This window comes from Cucumis melo, chromosome 6, assembly GCF_025177605.1.
Source record: "Cucumis melo cultivar AY chromosome 6, USDA_Cmelo_AY_1.0, whole genome shotgun sequence".
NCBI lineage: Eukaryota > Viridiplantae > Streptophyta > Magnoliopsida > Cucurbitales > Cucurbitaceae > Cucumis > Cucumis melo.
The window spans coordinates 30,246,038-30,267,192 of NC_066862.1; the positions used below are offsets into that span (position 1 = coordinate 30,246,038).

At 30.8% G+C, this 21,155-nt stretch overlaps 1 protein-coding gene across 3 annotated transcripts; it reads right to left on the reverse strand.

Annotated features, from left to right (window-relative positions):
- Positions 1 to 5,105: 5,105 nt before the first annotated feature.
- Positions 5,106 to 17,662, reverse strand: LOC103490943 (serine/threonine-protein kinase rio2). 3 transcript variants are annotated; one of them, XM_051086501.1, is made up of 15 exons: positions 17,496 to 17,662; positions 11,474 to 11,600; positions 11,318 to 11,364; positions 11,118 to 11,188; positions 10,926 to 11,039; positions 10,636 to 10,811; positions 10,432 to 10,520; positions 9,260 to 9,377; positions 8,791 to 8,864; positions 8,612 to 8,659; positions 7,675 to 7,843; positions 6,937 to 7,041; positions 6,686 to 6,775; positions 6,314 to 6,364; positions 5,106 to 5,564 (listed from the first exon to the last, which is right to left on the reverse strand). In XM_051086501.1, exons 2-15 carry the CDS (start codon positions 11,555 to 11,557, stop codon positions 5,370 to 5,372), a joined length of 1,431 nt encoding a protein of 476 aa, XP_050942458.1. In that variant the 5' UTR covers positions 11,558 to 11,600; positions 17,496 to 17,662; the 3' UTR covers positions 5,106 to 5,369. The 3 variants fall into 3 exon arrangements, with proteins under 3 accessions (XP_050942458.1, XP_008448921.1, XP_008448922.1); XM_008450699.3 differs by lacking the exon at positions 17,496 to 17,662 and adding an exon at positions 12,695 to 12,855; XM_008450700.3 differs by lacking the exon at positions 17,496 to 17,662 and adding an exon at positions 12,749 to 12,827.
- Between the last annotated feature and the right edge of the window lie 3,493 nt (positions 17,663 to 21,155).

Genomic DNA, 21,155 nt, shown 5'->3' on the forward strand with positions numbered 1-21,155 from the left:
GGAAGAAATGTTGGAGTTCTAATATAAATAATATTTTTTTATTCATTTTTAAATAATAAAATCTATATTTACTAAAAGGAAAATCATTTGTTATAAATAGCAAAAAAAAAATTATCTACAAAATATAGAAAAAAATTCAGATGAATGTTAGAGAGTTTGATAAATTCTACTATGTTTATAAATAGTTTTAATATTTTGTTATTTTTTAGAATTCTCCCTTGATTTAAATTTATTTAAACTCTATTTTATAGTTTTTCTAAAAATATCAATAATTACATCAAAATTACTATAAAATTAAGACTTTGATATTCACGTTAATATTGATATTTTAAACTTTGGTTCTAATTATTATTTTTTTACGTAATTCAATAAATTTTATTTCAATGTTATTATATATATTATGAAAAATTATTATATGCATTTTAAGATGTTCCTATACATGTGCTTCTCGTCTTTCCACAACACAAATTTTATTTTTTAAAGTAATTTTTTTAAAAAGTAAAATTTATCTTTATTATGAAGTTACAAGAAGTGATGCATTGTTTCATCATTTTAATTATACTTTTTTTTTCCTCTGAACTCTAATGCCGCGGATTTTTTTTTTATGTAGGTAAATGCAAGTATTTTCTCTAAATACATGTGCATCATACATATATATTGGAAAAATCAATGTAACCTATCAATTCAACCTGTGTAATCACCTCCACTTCGAACAATGCATCTAAATAACATCTATTGCAATCTATCTCGAAGAGTAGTGACTCGTCAACATAAATTGTATTTAAAAGTCAGATTTACTATCTTTTAAATGAACACTTACACATAAGAAATCATAACCACTCAATCAAAACTAACACTCTAAAAGTCACAACCACTCAAAGGCAGGTAAAGATTTTCTTGACATAGCACTTTTGCACTTTTGATATAGGAGAGATTTTTGTATCGCACAAACACAACTCACCCTCATCCATTGCTCGACCCGAAAAGTGAAAGCTCAAGCTCGACCCAAGCCCAAGCCCAAGGACTTAAGGCATTGTTGAAGTTATGGATTGGGTCGGTCCAACCTTCAATAGTCAAACCCATGATCCAACCTTTGGACCGGCCCATTGGATGAGTCTGTTGAATATTAATGAAGTGATATTAATTATTAAATTTTATATTCTTATTGCTTCTTGTAAATGAAATTATTGATATTATAAAGTTTTTATTTAGTATATGATTATGTCAAAAGGTTTTATGAGTTTTTAACGCTTTTTAAAAGTTTATGTTAACTAAAACTAGAATATACTAAGTATATTTAAAAGGAATTTTACAAATTCCACTTTTTTAATATATATATATATATATATATATATATATATATATATATATATAAATATAATATGTGAAGATCTTCAAATATGTACATGTAGCCAAAACACAAGTCGTTTCATAGGTTAGTTTGATCATAAAAAGGGTGATTCATATCCAATTTAATGAACAAATGAATCAATCCTCGAGCCTGGGTCGGTCTTTGGACTAATACTTTAATAGGTTAATATTGCATGCATGCATACATATATATACCATAAATTACGAAGAAACAAATGCATAATAGACAAAATATATGCTTTTACAAATTGCAGTTACTTTTATACTTAACCAAACACGTAAGAAAAGGAAGGTAAGAAATGAGGACTTAGATCAAGATTTAGAATCCAAATTTACCAAACCACGAGTTATTTCAGCATGTTTTATCCTCACTACTGTATATATTCCTAAGAAAATTCTCATCAGATCACCCAACATAGAATTGTTTCAAGCTAAAAATGTTTAACTTTGAAGTTCCTACGATTGAACTATCGGATTGAAGGTGCACCTTGCTAGTATAGGTAGAAATTCTAAATTATTTTAAACCTTTCTTAACCTTGCTTTCATGTCTTTACAATCCATGTCATTTAAATGTTATCTTGGTTAATTCATTTCTTCCTCCTAAAATGTCTTGACGACAAAGACCAAGTAACCAGACACATAATATATATCCATTCACAGACATTAAGACTCGTCGACTAAACTTTATTACAATATATTATATTATTTATTCACACACTGTGAAATTTAATTTAATGACAAAACTTAATTACAATATATTTTCATGGAAATGAAGACACATACAATAAATAATGAAGAAATTAATACATAACAAAGAAAAGGAAGACAACAGAATAGAAAAATTAAACAAAAAAAAGACACTTTATTTGAGATCATAGAATTAGTATCATAGAATTAGTTAATCACATAGAAATTAAAAGAGTAATTTTAAACATAGCATAAATGAATTTAACAATGACAAAATATGTGATTAACAAATGTTTAAAAAAAATTGCTGTAATCTAAGTTCATGATTTTGATTTAATTTAAATTTTCTAACCAATCAAACAATAAAAACCCCATTTGTTTTATTTCTTCATTCAAATTAGAAAGAAAAACTTTAGAAAAATTAAATAAACCAGTCAATTAATTATTTGCTTCAATTTATGTCATTCATGCATATGTAAGAGAAGGATGTGAAAACCCCAACATGAAATTTAATTAATAGGGTTTATATAAAGGAATAGAAATCTTTAATACATACATATATACATATAATTTCGATCATATGGCATCATGCAATAATAAAGTTTGATCATATAATATTAGTAACCCAAAAAAAGAAAATAAAAAGTTTGATCATATAATAAATGAGAGTAACAAAACAAAGTTATGAATGGAAAATGTCACAAAAGAAAATTTTGATTTGATTTTTAATTTGAGGTATTACTGATAACATTAGTAGAACAAATTTGAATAAGCAAATGGTCTCTTAACTTCTCTTCTCTCCATCTCTTGTTCACCTTTGCTATAAACTCTTCAATCCTCTTCTCCAACTCTTCATCTTCTTCTTCCTCGTCCCACCTCTCGGCCTCATATTCATCTTCTTCACCTTCTTTCTCATCCCATTCCTTCATTTCATCTTCAATAATATCACTGATCAACTTGTCTTCTTTCTCATTTCGGTTGTCATATTGATCATCAGTATTTTGATTATCTCCATCATCGTCATCTTCTTCTCTTGTATCTTGATGATGAGGCTTATTATGATAGGGAGATAATCGAAGAATAAGTTGATCATCCATTATCTCAAATTGCTCATGAGGCCGTTGTGGCTCCTCATGGTTTCTCATAGTTATGAGAAGAACTATGGAGTTGAAGATTGAGAAAATGAAATGAGGACTACCAAAAAGTAGAAAGCATGGAGATGATTTTGATGTTACCAACAAAACCATCACCACCAAAATTGGTATTAATCCCAACATAATTCTCATTCCCATTTTTCCATTCACTTTCTCTTCAACAAATAAACTCATCCTTTCATTGCTATTTATACTCAGCCTATATATATATATATATAATTTAAAATCTATAGGTGTATTATATGCCATAATCTTTTTAAAGTGTTTTACTTGTATGTTTTAATTAAATATGTGTACTAATTTTGCTCCTTATTGTCATCCTAACTTTAAGATTCGTAAATAAAATGATATTCCACCATAGAAACTTAGTGCATATACTGTGAAAGTGATTTTAAAATCACTTTTTTTAAAAAAAAAAATCAAATTCTAAAACTAAACAAGTTTGGTTGATATGAAAAACTAAATATGAAAATCAATTTTGAGGGATGAAATATGTACAAACAACACTTGAGATCATGAAAAGAGAAAATAGACTTCCGATAAATGAGTTCAATCTATCATACAGTTTTTTTTTGCGATAAGATTACGTTCGTTTTTTCTCATTGAGATTCATCAAGATTGTTCAATACTTCTCTATATGAAATTTTAACCTACAAATAAACTCATCACCTATAATAACATTACAAATTATGAATATTAAGTAATAGTAAGAACTTGTGTTATTGAGAAAAAGAATAAATGTTGCATTCATTTTATTACGTTCCGAATTATTGATTGCTTAAAATAGATTCATAATGAATAAATTTAGGAGAGAATGTAGAATATAGAATATTAATTTGGCTACATTTTTGTGAAGTAATGAAAACTTGCAAGCATAATATGGGGAAGAGAATGGGATTATTTGTTAATTAAGTAAAATAGAAGAAAAGGATAATCCATTGTTCTTGCATTAACATAAGGGCATTAACCCATTTTATTGAATTTATTGCCTCCTATTTTGAGGAGAATTTATAAGATATCAAGTTTTTATAATATTGCCCTTTAAGACTTTTCCTAAAGAAACAAAATTTACCCAAATAGGGGAATGAATTTCTTTAAACCCTATATGCCTTTGATTATAAGAAACCCTTCTTAAAACCATGCTGTTTTGTGTGTGTTAAACATCATTATCCCATTTCGTTTTTGGTATCCAACAAGAATTCTAGTGTTAATGATTTAGATTTATAGGACATGTTTTAGAGTGAATTTTCAAAGTGTTCAAATAGTGTTTCAACTTTATTTTTAAATACATAAAAGTTGATTTTAAAGAAGTTTATAAACATCGGTAAAATTCGATAAGTAAAAATATATTTTCTCGACTTAACAAGTATATAGTTATGAAAACATTGATAAACATTCAATCACTATGTGACTTCGACATCTGACATTGCAAAAATAGAATACCTTCAACTCGCAATGAATCCAATTTGTTAATAGATTTAAGACCAATGGTACATTTGAAAACAGTCATATATGATTCAATATTTATTATTATTATGATTTTGTTACAATTGGACCAAATTTTATTGATTTTGTTTTAAAATCACACTTTTGCCAAATTATTCCAAACAAACTATAAGATATAATTGTAAGAAAACCTAAAAGGCCTTTTTTATATTGAAAAATATGTTCAAATATGTAAATAGTACTAATAACATCGCTACAAATCATTAATATCAACAATTATCATCCTTCATAAACTATTATCCTTTTGCAAACTACTAAACTTTAATGGATATTACCCTTCACAAACTATTTATTGCCCAATCAATATTGTAATTTTGACAATTATCTTACCTATTGAAACGCAAATTAGATTAAAATTTAATTGCAATATATCAAATGCAATGCACAAAATTAAATCACGGATATATATTATATACATATGTGAAACAAAAAATTAAATTAAGTTTTTTTGTCAATATACTTTCATCATCGTGTAAAGTTCATCCTTACATATAAAAAAAAATCAAATAAGACTTCTCAAAGTAGAGCAGTAGAGGAGGGAAGAAGCCGAAATCAGAACCGAGTTTTCTTCCTGAAGTGCAAGGACAAAATTGACACAATGGTACACCACGGTACCGGGATGTGAGCATCATCAAGTATGATAACAAAACTTCACCAGATGCTGATTTGTTTATGGATCTTGGAATTATTAGAAGACTTTCTACCTTTGTCTTTATATGTGTTTCGAGAAGAACGAGCCTTTCTTCCTCCACTGGCCGATGCTATGGCACGTCTTCTCTGCTTGTTCAATCGTTTGTTCAGTTCTTCGTCTTCATTTTCATCTCTGGACTCACCTCCATTGTCCCTCTGTAATCCAGAACAGACATCAAATGTTACGTTTGCTAATACTTCTTTTCCTAATTGTTGTGACTACTTTTTTCTTTTCTATTATGCTTAATTGCTCACTAATCCTTATGGTCCCAGGGATGTTGACCACTGGACGGCCTAAACCTATGACAAGCTTTTGAGGTTTTAGTGAACCCAAAAGGTTAGAGACATTTCCAGACTTCCAAAAATCTTTATACTTTTTTTTTTTTCAGTTTAGGCCTTGAGCCGAGTTTTCTTTCACCTCAACTGATCTCATTAGATCTCATTGGACAATTGCCCCATCCACAACATGTACTCGTCAAGAAAACTCAAATAATATAAAATGGAAGGATTTAAAAAGGTCAAAGGCGTTGTTTAAATCCATTCCCCTTAAAGATTCACACTGGCCTTAATTTTATTTTATTCGGTATCCCTAGTGACCAAGGACAACCCTGGATGTAAAGGATATGTGCTTAATCTCTTCAACGCTATCTATGACCAACGTGGAGATAAGCAAGCCCTAAAGTTACTTTGGATTATTTCACAAGTACTAATTTCAGTGATGGCCAAGGAATAGAAGGAAACTTTTTAAATTTTTTCTACGGCTAACATTCATAAATTGAGGACTACATTCTCAAATTGCATTGGTGATATTTGCTAAAGCAAAACAAACTTTGCAATTAGACTCTAAAACCAATTTAATGGAGACAAAAAAAGGTAATAGGGTTATAGATTGTGAGGAAAGATACCATTTCACTTGAGTTATTCCCGGAGATTCTGTTTTCATTTTCTTCTTGGTTCTGCAAGGTAAAGGGGAGAAAAGACTATCAAATATGATTTAAACTAAACATACTATTCATGAGAAGCCAATAGATATCATAGAACCTATGTGTTTTCCTGCTAAAACTGTAAAGAAAAGATGTACGTGGTTTAAAACCAAGCAGATAAGTTGAAAATCTTGCAAGGTCCATTACCCCACTCAACCCCCCAAGGAAATTTCCAGATTAAACTGAGTTTTATGAAAATGGGAGATATTAGAAATATATCAACAATGTGAGGGATAAAGGAGTTTGATTAGAAACACCAAGCAAGAGAATGATAGTAAAGTTTAGAAAGAATACATCTGAATCTGAGTCATTCTCAGACACATCGATCTGACATGCTTCATGATTCCTTTGACGCTCTGCATTTTCATCACCATTCAAAGTTTCCTAAATTACAATTAAAATGGAAAATTATCAGCTCCATTTTCATAAACAACACCCACCCATGATTGGACTTCTATGGCATCAGAAAAGATGAAAATACGACTTGATTGGAAAGCTCATCCTAATTTTCAAACATAGTTCAAGTACAATGATAAAATGAATACCTCCTCTGAAATGTGTAGATGTTCCACTTCCACACCATCAGTGTCCTCCGCTTCATCTTCTTCACCGCCAGAATCTGCATCTCCCTCAAGTCCATTTTCAATAAACTGCATATTGTACCCATATTGAATGGTCAAACTTGATAATTGCCAACCAATCTAGATTGGATAACCATGTGGTCAAAATCATTCTGAATATCCACAAAAAAAACTGACATAGAGTTATCAGAAGATACACTAGAAAAAGATTTTACATGAGGAAGAACCGACATAAATTACACTAACAGCGGACAGCTCAGACAGAGACAGTAAGCACGGCAAAAGACCAGCAATTTTGTCAATAAGGTCAATGATATCCTGATCTCAAGTTTCCTTCATATATTCTCTTTACTGTCTCACATTCAATTACTTAATCGTTGGGGAACTTGTGTATTGCTGAAAAATCAGCAATGTTTCCTCGGCATATGGCTTGATCAGTGGTCAAGTTGGCCATAGGTCATTTGGCTGACATATCGTTAAAATATCGCAATAATTAGGTAAAATACACCTCCACCAATATCGGGTATGAGAACTTCACGAAATATTTTGGTCATATGTTCATCATCACTTAGGAGACGTATCTAATATGGCATACCAGTGGCCTCAAGAGTCGAGGGTTTAGAACTACATTTCATTCTAAAACTATGTTTACACAATATATTGCAATACCATATCTCTGTACTAAAAAATGGTGTTCTTTACCTTTTCGATGTCTTCCTGATCCTTTCGTGTGAACCCACTGGCAGCAAGTTCCTTGTCTAAACTTCCAACACCTTTAGATATCGAAGAAAAGCAAGGCCTTACACTTTCATCATTGTCAATTTCTACATCATTTTCATCATCCACGGACTCATGGAATGTCAAGTTAAACCTGTGAGATAAAGGAGCTCAAGTCTTTAACATAGCAATAAGAAGAGCCATTAACCCTCTGGAATAATGTGAGTTGGCTCAAATAACCTCCAAACCTACTAGTTGAATTCAATTGTGAACTTAATAGGATCTAAAATAAACATAAAAAACACCACCAAAAAGAAATTACAGAAAGAACTCTTGACTATTTAAAATAATTGACTCAAAACCCACAAGGAAGCCTGAAGACTGAAAAGCTACAAACAGGAAAGCTATTTAAGTGGAATTAGCAAAAGTCTCCAAGCCTTAAACGGAGGTGTCTGCTTCCACTTATCAAGCGTAAATTTGAACTTGTGGCAAGTGAATCCAAAAAACTTGTCATGCAATAGTTTCATATTATCGGAAGGCAGTTCAGTATTACCACAAAAGCACCTTGATCTCTAGATAAACACTTCCGGCTCCTCTCAACCAAAGTCATAGCAAACATTTTTTGCAGGAAAAAGACCATAGTTCCATATTATTGGAAGGCAGTTCAGTATTACATAATGGTTAAGAATTTCCACTTCTGCGTTCAAATTAATTATCGTGAAGAAAAAATTCCATGTGCATTGTAAAACAGATTTCCTACCAAACTCATTCATCATGCAAATTTCAAAGACTTCTTACAATATCAAATATTCTTTCATAGGTCAACAAGCCATTACTTGTAGTATCATAATCCAAACACAACTCAAGACAGTTTAACAATGAACATACACAATTTCGATAATCTTAACAACTAGGCACCAACCTTTTTCTGAAAAACTTAAAGATGCATTCAACATCACGATCAAAGTACCTGAAATTAAAAAAGATATTTTCAAAAGATTGTCACTAAGTAAAGGCTAATTATATGATTCATATGACATGAGAATTTCTAGCCAAAAAATCAATATTTTATTGTACTTCTAGTCATATTGCACTCCTTACATTTGTGCATTACGATGCGAGACAGAAACCATTTGTGGAAAATCGATCATGGTGACCTTCTCATCATCATCAATCTGAAAAGCACAAGAATAGAAAGATTGAATAAACAGTAGTGAGCTGAAGACAAATGTTGAACTGCAATTAGATTTTTTTACTGAGACAGTATATTGAAAAACATGTGAAACAAAAGGTTGTACGATTTCTTGAAGGAGATGACCACCCCCCCCCCCCCCCCCCCACCCCGAGGGAAGGCCAATTGGTCAGTCAGAATATGCACAAAATCAAAATTGCAAGAAGAATTCAAAATAGAACACCAGATAGTTTACAAGTTCAAAAAATACATTCACAACTCAAAAGACAACATATATGAAGTTCAAGAAAAGTAAAAGGCTGTTTGAAAGGAAAAGGAACAGTAATAGAAAACAACAATCGGTTTTTGTTTCTTCCTCAAAATTCCTCAAGAGCATACCATGATGTTAAATTCGTTGAAGTCACAATGAATGAGTCCATGTTCTGCTAGACGAACAACGAGACCAATGATCGTTTCGAAAACCACATCTGGATTTTGTAATTGTTTTACCTGCACCCTGCATTAAACCAAGGATCCGTAATCTAGACTGAACAAGGAATTAAAGGAATGGTACACCATAGAGAATTTATAATATTCATCAAAGCATATATGCTCATCAAAGCTTGCCTAACCTACTCTGCCTGCTTGTTTCCAAAACTAAAATTCAAGAATGGGCCACTTAGATCAATATAAATATTCATTCGTTTTAATAGTTTGAGAAGGGCTTATTGTGTCATCCTCAATCAGTTGTGTCGTTCTCCCTTTAACAAAATAAAAATCCTGGGTTAAGATAATAATTTTGGTGCCTAAACTTGAACTTTATTTCTGTTATAGCTATACTTAATAAAATCGCATAATATGCAATATTGAAAATTCCTCTAATTAGTTTCTTCAGGAAAACTGCAAGCCAAGAAATTTGGCAGTCAATAGATTCGACATTTGAGAGAATTATCAATTTGTAAGAGGATTATTATATAGCTTCAGGTGCAAAAACATCTAGATGGGACTATTTTCCTTGAAAATATGTTCTAGCTTGATTTTTTCCATATTTTATGACACTAGAAATTATGGGATATACGATATAATATTGTATAAGATGAAGTGAAAATCTAAAAAAGCTCAAAGAACAAAATATCACCAAAATTTTTCCATGTATCCTAAAACATAGATGCCCTCTAAGTTTTCCTCTCTGCCATGAAGACAAGCTAAAAACTTCATTTAACTAACAGAGGAGGGACCAACAATATAGCCACGGTTAGAAACATAGAACCCCACCCCTTTACACCTTTAGTTCCAAATCATGTGTTAAAATTAGGAGCTACATGAGTAAAAAGTTGTTTCTCCTTTGTCCCTTGTTACAGCCATGTTGCAGTCATATTATTGTCTCTCCTGTACTGTGATATTGTTATCTTGTATTTTCTTTTTACAAATTTTCATATTATTGTCTCTGCAGCGGCAGTTGTTGATAGAAAAATACCATGTACAAGACAAAGACGAATCTAAAACTTTTGAACATAATATTGATGATGAATGATTAAAAACGAAACCTTGTTTGGCAATGAAAGACTTACAGCGGATAACCTTCAACAAGTGACATAATGACACAGTGCCTATTACAGTCTACTGCACTTGGAACAGGAAAACCATGTTCTTCCAAAGCCTATTGCACAGAGCAAAATAATCAAGCCTCCACCAATACCACAATTCACGATAATAATTTTTTAAAAAAACCCTAGTTAATAAAATTCATATCTAAAATCAAAGCACAAACACACCTTCATGAATGCAAATTCTTTAACTGCTGCAAGCCGAGACAAGTAAAGCCAATTGTAACTACTGCGATGCCTCAAATAATCACGCTTAGATTTAACCGACCTAAAAGATATTCTACCGAGTCTATGCAACTTCATGGCAAGCACGGTACCATCTTCTTTGGCAACCTCAAAAATATCTATAAGCAGCAATAACAACCCAGGAAAAGAGTAATAATGGGTCAAACAGTATTCCATCTCATAGATAACAAAAATGAAACTACTTTTAAAGTTCTAACTAGCTAGAAATTTACCAGACTCTTTCCCAACTCCAATTTGTCGACCAACAGCCACAAACACTCCACGGTTGACCAAAGTTTTGATTGCAAGAAAATCATAGCCAAGATAGGTAAGTCGAAACCCATCATCTAGACAAACACAAGAAGGATAGTGAGATAGATTGGTACAGTTAAGAATGCCCACACCATAATTTAATAACAACTCACATTTAGAAGAGTCGTGGTGCAATAATTTATATTTGAGTAAATTCTTCAAAACTTTGTAAGTGCCCCCGTGCCTATACATATCAATGTAAGACATTCTTATTCACCATTCACCGGTAAAAAAGGGTAATAGCATTAAAGACATAAGTTATGAGATGCAAAGGAAGAAATTTTTGTTAAGGAAAACAGAATTGAAGTCGTACTTAAGAGACGCTATACGTTCCACAAGTTCTGAAGGAACAATTTCATGCTGAAACAACAAAAAAAAATTACACTAGAGTAAGAAACAAAGAGAGAGAAAAAGAAAAGGAAAGAGTGAATGAAACTCTCTCCCTCAAGAGAAGAATGTCAATACATACATTCCGCATTCCCATCTCAACAGCAGTAAGAACCCTAAAATCATCTTTTGAGAGATAGCGCAGGGCATTAACGTCCAGCTTCATCTTTAAGTTTGTCCCAGACCAAGGCAAGTCCTAAATACTCAACCTATATTATCAAGCACAATAGAAAGTAGGCATCAATAGAGCATAAATAAGTCAATGAAAACAACTTTGTAAAACAAACGAATCAAAAGAATGATAAGAATAATGTGTTTTTTCAGAGGGAAAAAGTTGTTCTCCCCTCCTCCTTTCTTCTTCTTCCTCCGATCACCAACCTTTGCCTCCTTCATTCTATCAGTGTTCACATCCAAGTTTAAGAAGCTCATCTGGTTTTGAATCCTCAGGTAAGTACTAGTGTTACTTTTCAGATTCTTTTTAAGTGTTGATTCATGAATGTACTTTTTTTGAGTTATAGAAATAAGGAGGCACATTGTATCACAAGTACTTTAGCAACTTTAACATCTGGTTTGAGAATGAGACTTTCTTTGTTGAAGATATGATTAACAAGCTACAAGCTTGTTATCCTTCTCTGCTTAACATCTGGTTCGAAGTTCGCCAGTGGTTTTGCACCATCCTGGGCGTATGCATTTCTTCAGACACGTTAGAGCCAAGTGTGGTTATCGAAACAAATGACATCTTTGGGTTGGAGTACAGAATGTGTTGATGGGCAGCTAGTCGAGATATGATAAAATATTTTCTAAACAAGTACGAGGAGAATCTTCAAGTTTCTAATGTTTCTGTTAAAATCCCCCTGTTATGGCTTATGGGTGACACCCTCAAAAAAGCCATGCTGAGGTTTGAGAAAGAAAATCCGAAGTCGAAGTTATTTTCGTTGAAGTGTTCTAATCTAATTCATCTTCCTTGGAAACTTCTAAAGCCTTAATTTTTTCCCATTCATATTGTTTGAGAAAGGAATATGTAGTGGTGAGTATGAACTTCGGTGAAGTAATAGTAGTATAGTAACTACACTGTTTGCATGCGATAATTAGAAGAAAATAAAGGTGGCACCATTCCAAGCCCAATTTTCAGAATAATCCTTCCATGGCTAATAAATCTATTTTAAAATTAAAGAATGGATGAAAAACCTACGGCTGTACTGCCGATTGGAAATTGGAAGCCAACACAAATCGTTTTCACTTGAAGCTCGGCACTGAGAGGGAATTGAACGAAGAGCAAACAAGATAGAGAGAGAATCTTTACCTCCGGCGAACTGCTGCGGCGAACTAAAACCGAGAATGAGGGAGAGAGACGTACCCACCGTGTGTTTGCTGGCAGTGCTACGCGACCGGCAGGCCGAACGATCGGCGGGGAGAGAGAGAGAGAGAAAGAGGAGTGCGGAAGGGCATGCGTGGACCTTTTCCTTTCTTATTTATGTGTTTGTGTGTTTTTTAACCCAATTAAATAACCCTAATTATGTAGACTAAATTAATCATAAACTTTTTTTTTTTATTTGGAATGGAACTCTCTAAATATGATATAACTAAATTTATATCATAACTTTACAAAATGAAACTTTAAATATCACTTACATTTTGGATTTGGATTTGCTTTTTTTCTTTGTTTGTTTGGCGGATGGTAAATAATTTAGTCAACCTTGAGCATTTTGATCTTTCTTGGAATAGAAATTTAAAATGCTTCCCAAATTCTATTACTGAGTTGTGTAAATTGATGCACTTATTATCTAGGATGGTAAGAAAGTAAAAGAACTATCCGGAGATATCAAAACTTGGATAAATCTTAAGCATCTCGATCTTTTCAATAATAAAATATAGAATTTTTCTCAGATTCTATCACTAAGTTGTGTAAACTAGAGGCACTTATCCTCTGAGGTTGTATGAAATTAAAAAATTGTCGGGAGATATCAAAATTTTGATCAATCTTTAGTATCTTGATCTTTTCATGAATGACTACATAAAATTCCTCCCAAATTGTATTAGTGAGTTATGCACAAAATGTATTATTGAGTTATGCAAATTGGAAGCACTCATCCTTGGATATTGTAGTGAATTGAAAAAATTGCCTAGAGATGTCAACAATTGTGTCAGTCTTAGGCATCTTGATCGGACCACTAAGTATGAAAAAAGAGTTTCTTCCAGACTCAATTATTGAACAGTTCTCCTTTGTAATTGTACGAGTTTCAAAGAATTTCCGAAAGATACTAAAAAGTCGATCAACCTTAAGCATCTTAATTTGTCTTCCTGCATGACTCTCACTCATAAGTCAAAAGGATTAGGTTAACTGACTAATCTTTAAACAATGAATAGCTTTGTATTAGGAAGGCACAAAGGCTGTGAATTGAGTGAGTTATATGGACTTTAACAAGTTAAAGGGTGATTTAAATATCTGAAATTTTGTACCTCTGTTGATCTACAAATGAAGGCTAAGTTCTTGCAATTGAAGTCGGGTCTTCAAAAGTTGGTTCTACCTACACTAGGGCTATCGATTTGATCTTAATCCTACAATTGATATCTTTGATGATACCTGCGAAAGAGTTATGGATTGCTTACAACCACATTCAAATCTTCAAGAGATATGTACACATAGATATGAGGGAGCGAATTTATGTAATTCGCTATCCTCTGATTCCCTTGATTGTGTGATCACTATAAGTCTTGAAGGTCGTGGAAGATTACAACATCTTCTCCAGTTTGATTAGTTTCCTAATCTTAAGCATCTTTATCTTAGACTTACCCAAAATCAAGTACATTCTCAACAATAATTCTGTTTCTTGTCAATCCTTTGAGGAATTAAGAATTCCTTGGCCTTTCTAACTTGGAGATTCATGGTTGTCCCCTACATAGTTTGATGTCTTGGCATGCACCTTTGAAGTCATTGACAAATGGAGATTCAACAAACAAGCTTGATGTTGTACCTTGGAAAAAATTTGAAAGTCTCTCCTCTCTACCGCTTTCCAATATGTGGAAATTGGAGTATTTGCCTTAGTGTTTGCAACATGTGACAACTATGCAATTTATTACTCTACGACATTGTCCAAATTTAAAGTGCCTACCACAATGGATTGACAACCTCACCTCATCCACAAAGTTTAGCATTGTTTCATGTAACAATCTAACTTTGCTATCGGAAGAGATTTGCCACATCCATGGTTTAGAATCATTAAAAATCTGACACTTTTCCAAATTGGAATAAAGGTGCGAGAAAGATGGAAAAGATCAGCCCAAGATCACACATATCCCCGACGTATGGATTTATTAACGAATCCATAAACTTTAATAATCAAGCATGCAAACGAATTTCCTTTCTCTCGTTATTTTTACCTACAGTCTTTGAAATGATTTCAAAAATAAGACAACACATAAGGGGTAATGCTAATGATGAACCGATTGGTTTCTCATATTTTTCTTTATCCAGTCTAAGAAGTTATCAATTTTGAACGTTTATGATAATTTTTGTTTTGTTGTTATTGTATAACTATAGTACAATATTGTTGTTCTAGTGTTGTTCTAAACAAACTTATCAACAATGCTTTGCATTTTGTGTTGAATTATCGAGGAGAAGACCTTTCACTGAGTGCTGAACGGCACAATTGGGCAAAGAGTTTTGATAAACCAAGGCAGGTTTAATCTAATTAATTGGTTGCCTTGTCCCTTGCCTCTGACTCCATATCCTGTTTTGTCTATAAGATTCCAATTCCGCCATTAATATACTAGATGGCAAGCAGGAGACAACTGAAGCCAATCCTTAGGTATAAAGCTTACTCAAATTCAAATGGAGTCCTTTATCCTGAGAAGCAACGGCTACATATAGACATCATATTAGAATTTATTGGTTTACAAACATTAACTAATACATCTTTTTATCAAAATCATATGGCTGCATAATTTAGTTAGAAATAGTGCGCTAGATCATGTTGAAAGTACAAGGGTGGTTGAGATTTACTTTGTCCTAATTTTTTTATTATTTTAATTAGTCTCGTGTTGCCAATAAATATTTTCTCATTTGTATTATCATAAGAAAATAATAATAAATATCGCATCGTAGTTTTTCTTTTTGTACTAAGGTTTCCATGTAAATTTGGGTTTATTCCACATCTCTACTTTCAGTAAATTTCAACCAAAAGAATTATTACTCAACATGATTTGAGGAGTTGTCTCCTTCTAATTCCATTCCTAATGCTCTTCTTTATGTCCCCTAATTGTTGGCAGGAGAATAAATTTTATGTATGTATGTATAAATAGTGAAACTTAAACTGAAATTTCCAATCATTTTTGCTCTCATCCACTCCTTACTCCCATCGGTTCCCATCATTTGTGCACTAGCTTTAACATTTCGTTTTTTTATCACAATTTGATTTGCTTGTTTCTTTAGCCTTAATCTATGTGATTTCTTACCGGACACAAGGGCAAGGTTTATGTCACCTAAACTTCAAAATAATATAGTTTGAGGTTGAAAACTTGGAAGCAGATTCAAAAAGTCTGAGAGCAAACAAGCACAAAATGGGTAAAATGATAAAATTGCTTTCATCCTGCCCATCTACATTAAGAACCTCTACCAATTTGAGATTCAATTATTTTGTCCTTGGTGTCCATGATATACTTGGACTTTAATCTCTCTTGTTATCTTTGAAACTGAAGGATGATTGAGTTAGGTTTTTTTCTATTTTTTCAAAAAGATTGCCCAACAAAGTTATAACTTTAACTCAAGAAAATGTTCTAATTGACATTTTATCTCTCACAACAAGTTAAAACTACTCAAGTGTAACTTTCAAACTAAAAACCAACTACAAAATATCTAAAAAGTGTCTAAGTAGCACTTTAAATGTCACAACAAATTAAAACTACCTAAGTATGACTAAAACTCAAGCCTACGAAATATACGTAGGATAACCACAACATATTACAACTAAAGCGTACAATAAATAAGAAATATATGCATGATTGGCTACTGTAGCTGCAGGATAGCCACAACATATTACTACTAAAGCATACAATAAGTATGAAATATATGCATAATTGCTCACCGTAGCTGCAGAATAGCCACGACACATTACTAGTAAAGCATACAATAAGTATGAAATATATGTATGATTGGTTATCGTAGTTGAAATATATTCGCACGTAATATCAAAGTCAACCTAAAAGTTTCTTGAAAGTGTGAAAATATCAATATAACCCTAAAAACAAGTTAAAAAAGTGTCTATTTAACACATTAAATCCCATTAAAGTCAAAACTCCCTAAATCTGACTTTCATACTAAAAATCAACTAAATCACTTACAAATTGTCTTGACCCTGAAGACAATTTTCAAAATGGTTAAGTGCGTCTTCCAAACTCAAAACCAAACACAAAATTTCTATGAAGTGTGGAAGTGACACTTCAACTCTCAAAACAAGTTAAAAAGTGTCTTGGATATGACTCTCAAAACAATTTATGAATGATTAAATGTGACTACCAAACTCAAAACCAACTACAAAATCTCTTAAAAGCACCTAAGTGACGCTTAACTCACAAAACAATTTAAAAATACTTAAATATGACTTCAAAACTCAACCAACGTAAAAGTGTGCATCAAATCTCATAATAACTTGAAAATGTGTAATGCATTTTACTCTCAAACAAACTAAAGAAGTATATAATAAGTGCGTAAATGTGAATTTTAAACTCATATCCAAGAAGTATTAAAGAAATATTAAGAGTTGACCATAAAACATTATATATATAATGCTTCAATAGAAACACTCCATCTGGCCAATGGAATTTTGTCATCTAAACAGAATGGATAAAAAAAACACATTTACCAATTCAAGTATTTTCCCCCTACAAAGAAAATTCAAGAAGCTCAATGAAAACCCAAAACAAAAATAACCCATATAGCAGTGTAATCTTCTTGAAAAACAGAAAATGCAAATTCAATTATCGGAATCAATTAACCTTGGTTTCACACACAATAAAAATCTACTAATCTATAACAATATCTTATACAATCAAGCAGAATGTTTGAGGCTTTGAAATATTTGTAAATAAACTAAAGTTAAACTTACTTGGGGTGGGAAGCCGCGAATGGAGCACTTACGGCGAGTCGGCGACGAGTTCGGCGAGCAGGGGAGTGGCGGCCTTCCGCGACGTTCGGATGGTAGCAGGTAGCGACGGCGTTCGGATGGTGGATTGCGAGAAGAGGAAGAAGGAAATCCTGGGGTTGTCTGGGAGAGAGAAAAGTGAGAAGGAAACGATGGAGGGAGAAAGTAAAAAAGAAAGTAGGAGGAAAAAAAAAGTAAAAAGTAAAAAGTAAAAAGAATGGAGGAAAATTAAAGTAATTATGTTTTTCTTTTAACTTATCTCCGTACTATTTTCATATTCTCTATGTATAAATTTTGTATATGTATAAATACGTATAAAAAATATAAGATCTTTCACCACGTCGATAAATATTTAAAATATATTTCACACATGATACGTGGCATAAACTAAAATAAATGTTCACATAAGTACAACTTAAAACTTTTCCTTATAAAACCACATATCTTTTTGCTCAAGTGTATATTTTCGTGGGCAAAAACAAAGATGTGTCCGAGCAATGAAAACTACTTAGTTGAAATTTTGACTACAGTCACGTGGTTGGATTTTTTACTTCTCAATGTGAGAGATTTTTCCATGATAAAATTAGCTATATTATGCGTTTGTTTATTGTTTTTTGCTTGCTTAATTCATATTAGATATTCAAACGAAAGAAATAATATGATTAGTAGCCAAACATGTTTAACTCACACAAGAGGCTCAATAAATGGCTTCAAACGTTTTAGTCATGGATTGAATACTTGTCTCTTGACATAAAATTGATTATTCATGATTTTTTCGTATACATTAATGGAAATTCTTTCTTTTCTTTTCTTTTTTTTCTTATGTCTTTTCTTTAAATAAAATATTGGCGATTCTTTTATTATAGTTAAACGGTCAAAAGCATAAAATTGTTAGAACACGAGATCATTTTCTAATGGTTAAAAGTACGTGACAAAATAAAGAAACATATGGGTTGGAACAGTGTTTATAAAATATTTGTAACCAAAGAAACACCATATCAGACGTGACTTAAATATGCCAATATAATTGTCATATGTCTCGAACAAAATATTGAAGACGAATATACAACTCTACTTTTTTTATGAAACCATTTGTTTTAGATCACTGTTTAGATACGTCTACTATTTTAAATTCAAACAACCTTTAAGTCAAGTTTTGAATGTTTTATTCTCATATCTTTTTTATAATAAAATTTAGTTTGAATAGTATAAAAGTATATATCAATATAACATCGCAAAACAACAAAAAACTCTTTCAATACTACGAAAATGAGAAAACACAAACCACAAATATCTCAGTTGTTGCCACACATGCTCTATGTTGGTTAAGCGATACATACCGTTATAAACATGCAATAGATAATTTTAATTGAAATAATACACTTGTAGAACTTAGAATGAATTACAAAGTAGGAATCAAAAAAAGCTTTTTAAGAGGTTGATTAGTTTCAAAGCTAAAGAAATATGGTTGTGAGAATGAATCATCAAAAGTATATGAATAAATGCCTTAAAAAAGAATATCTTATATTATGTTTTCAATTGATTTCTTCATTGCACTTTATTAATTAAACCCCTCTTTTCTCCAAACACTAAGGAAAGAATATATTCCAAGTTACCCACAAATTCTTTTTTTAATCTTAAATCACATCCTCTATGTTTAATAATCATAACAATAGGAATCTTGTAAAAATATATTTGTAGCATCAGATTTCCTATACCAACAATGATATATATATATATATATATATATATATATATGTTATTCTATAGTTATCTACCTATATACCCCTTCTCTTATTCTTTTCTTATTATTGATATTCCCAATTTCTATCTTAATATCAAAATTAATGTAACGATAATATCATCATCTTCATCTCATCTCGATAAAACGTTGATGTTAAATGATAATTTTGGAAAAAAAATTATAAAATAAATAAATTCTTGAATTTTTTTATGATTTTTTTTTTGTTATAATTAAAAATGTTTCTAAATTTAAATGAGGACTAAAATTATATTATTAGGGTTTCTAATGCATTTTGCAATTCTTACCAAACTATATATCTACTAATATTTAGACATATGCAAATATACCTTTTTTCTATAAAAGAAACACTTTGTTTATTATTATGTTTTGTTTTGTTTTAAAGTGATTTTGTAGAACACATTCCAAAAACCACTTAAAAGGGAATTGACAAATGTTCCTCTTTTCAATGGGTGGGATTTTGTATAGAATTACACATTGTATTCCATCATGTTTTTGTTTTTTAAATTACAACCCTTCACCTTTATTAAAACCCACATTTGAATTTTTTTTTTATGTTACCATAAAGATGGAATTTTAATCCCTGTTCTTTATTATATTATTTCTCTCTCTCTCTCTTTTTTTTTTTTCTATATGATTTTTATCCTTTACTTTATTTTATTCTATTTTGAATATACTAATGGTATTTAATAAATTTTCTAGTTTCTAGGCTACAAGTTTTGTTTAATGTATTTAAAATTGTAGGTATAAATTTGAGAGAAAAAATAATTTTATTATTATTATTTTTAAGAGATATTTTTAATTATCATACAATAAATCAACAAAACTTCATACTCTATCGATTATAAACATTAATAAATAATGATATTTTAAAAAAATAGGTTTATAAATATATATCGTTGATAGAATATGATTTTTTTTATATTTTGTAAATATTTTCAATAATTTTGTTTGTTATAATTCTTTACCAAATATTTTTTAAAATGTTATAGAAATTTTTCTTTTGTTTTTTTATAATCATAAAGTCTTTAAAATTTATATGTATTAGGGAAGAGTTGACTAATAAAAAAAATAAAATAGAAGTTGAAAAAGTGAAAGTCAAATAGTTGTAGTTGACATTTGACATTTGACATTTGATTTTACATGCGAAGTGGGAATTGAGCATTAAAAATTAAATTGCAAGAGATATATTGTCAAGAGGAAAGGGTCAATTAATTTTTCAATGAAAGAACAAAATCATTATTATTATTTTCATTTTACATATTATAAACACTTCTATTATTAATTATTATTAGGAGTGGTTTTAAAAATGGTGTAGTTAACAAATAATGGTTTTTGTTTCTAAATCTTAGAACCATAGTATATAGGAAATTTAATATAAAAAAAAAAACAAGCATAATTTCAAAAACAAAATTGTTATTAGATGAAGATTAAATAAAACATTTTTTAAAAAAAAAATTATCTAAGCATTCATGCTTTTATTTTAGTTTAAAAAAAATGGAAAGATGAACAATTATAAATTTCAATTAAAACCCAAATAATTTTTCAACTTAAAAAATATTCATGGACTTAAAGATTATTGATTATGATTATGAACATCAATGGAAAAATTAATAAATAAAAAATGTAAAGATTAAACAAATGAGATAGTCAAAATTAAATTTAGAGATTACAACAATAATTATTTAATTAAGAGAGGATGGCATTAGCAAAGACAACCAGCCACCTCTTTATATATATATATATATATATATATTTCTATAGTTATTGATGATGAAAATAATATTATATTATAAAGTTTATTATTTTTTGTTTGACCATACTTTCAATTCTGAATTTTTGTCACGCCTGATTAAATTATA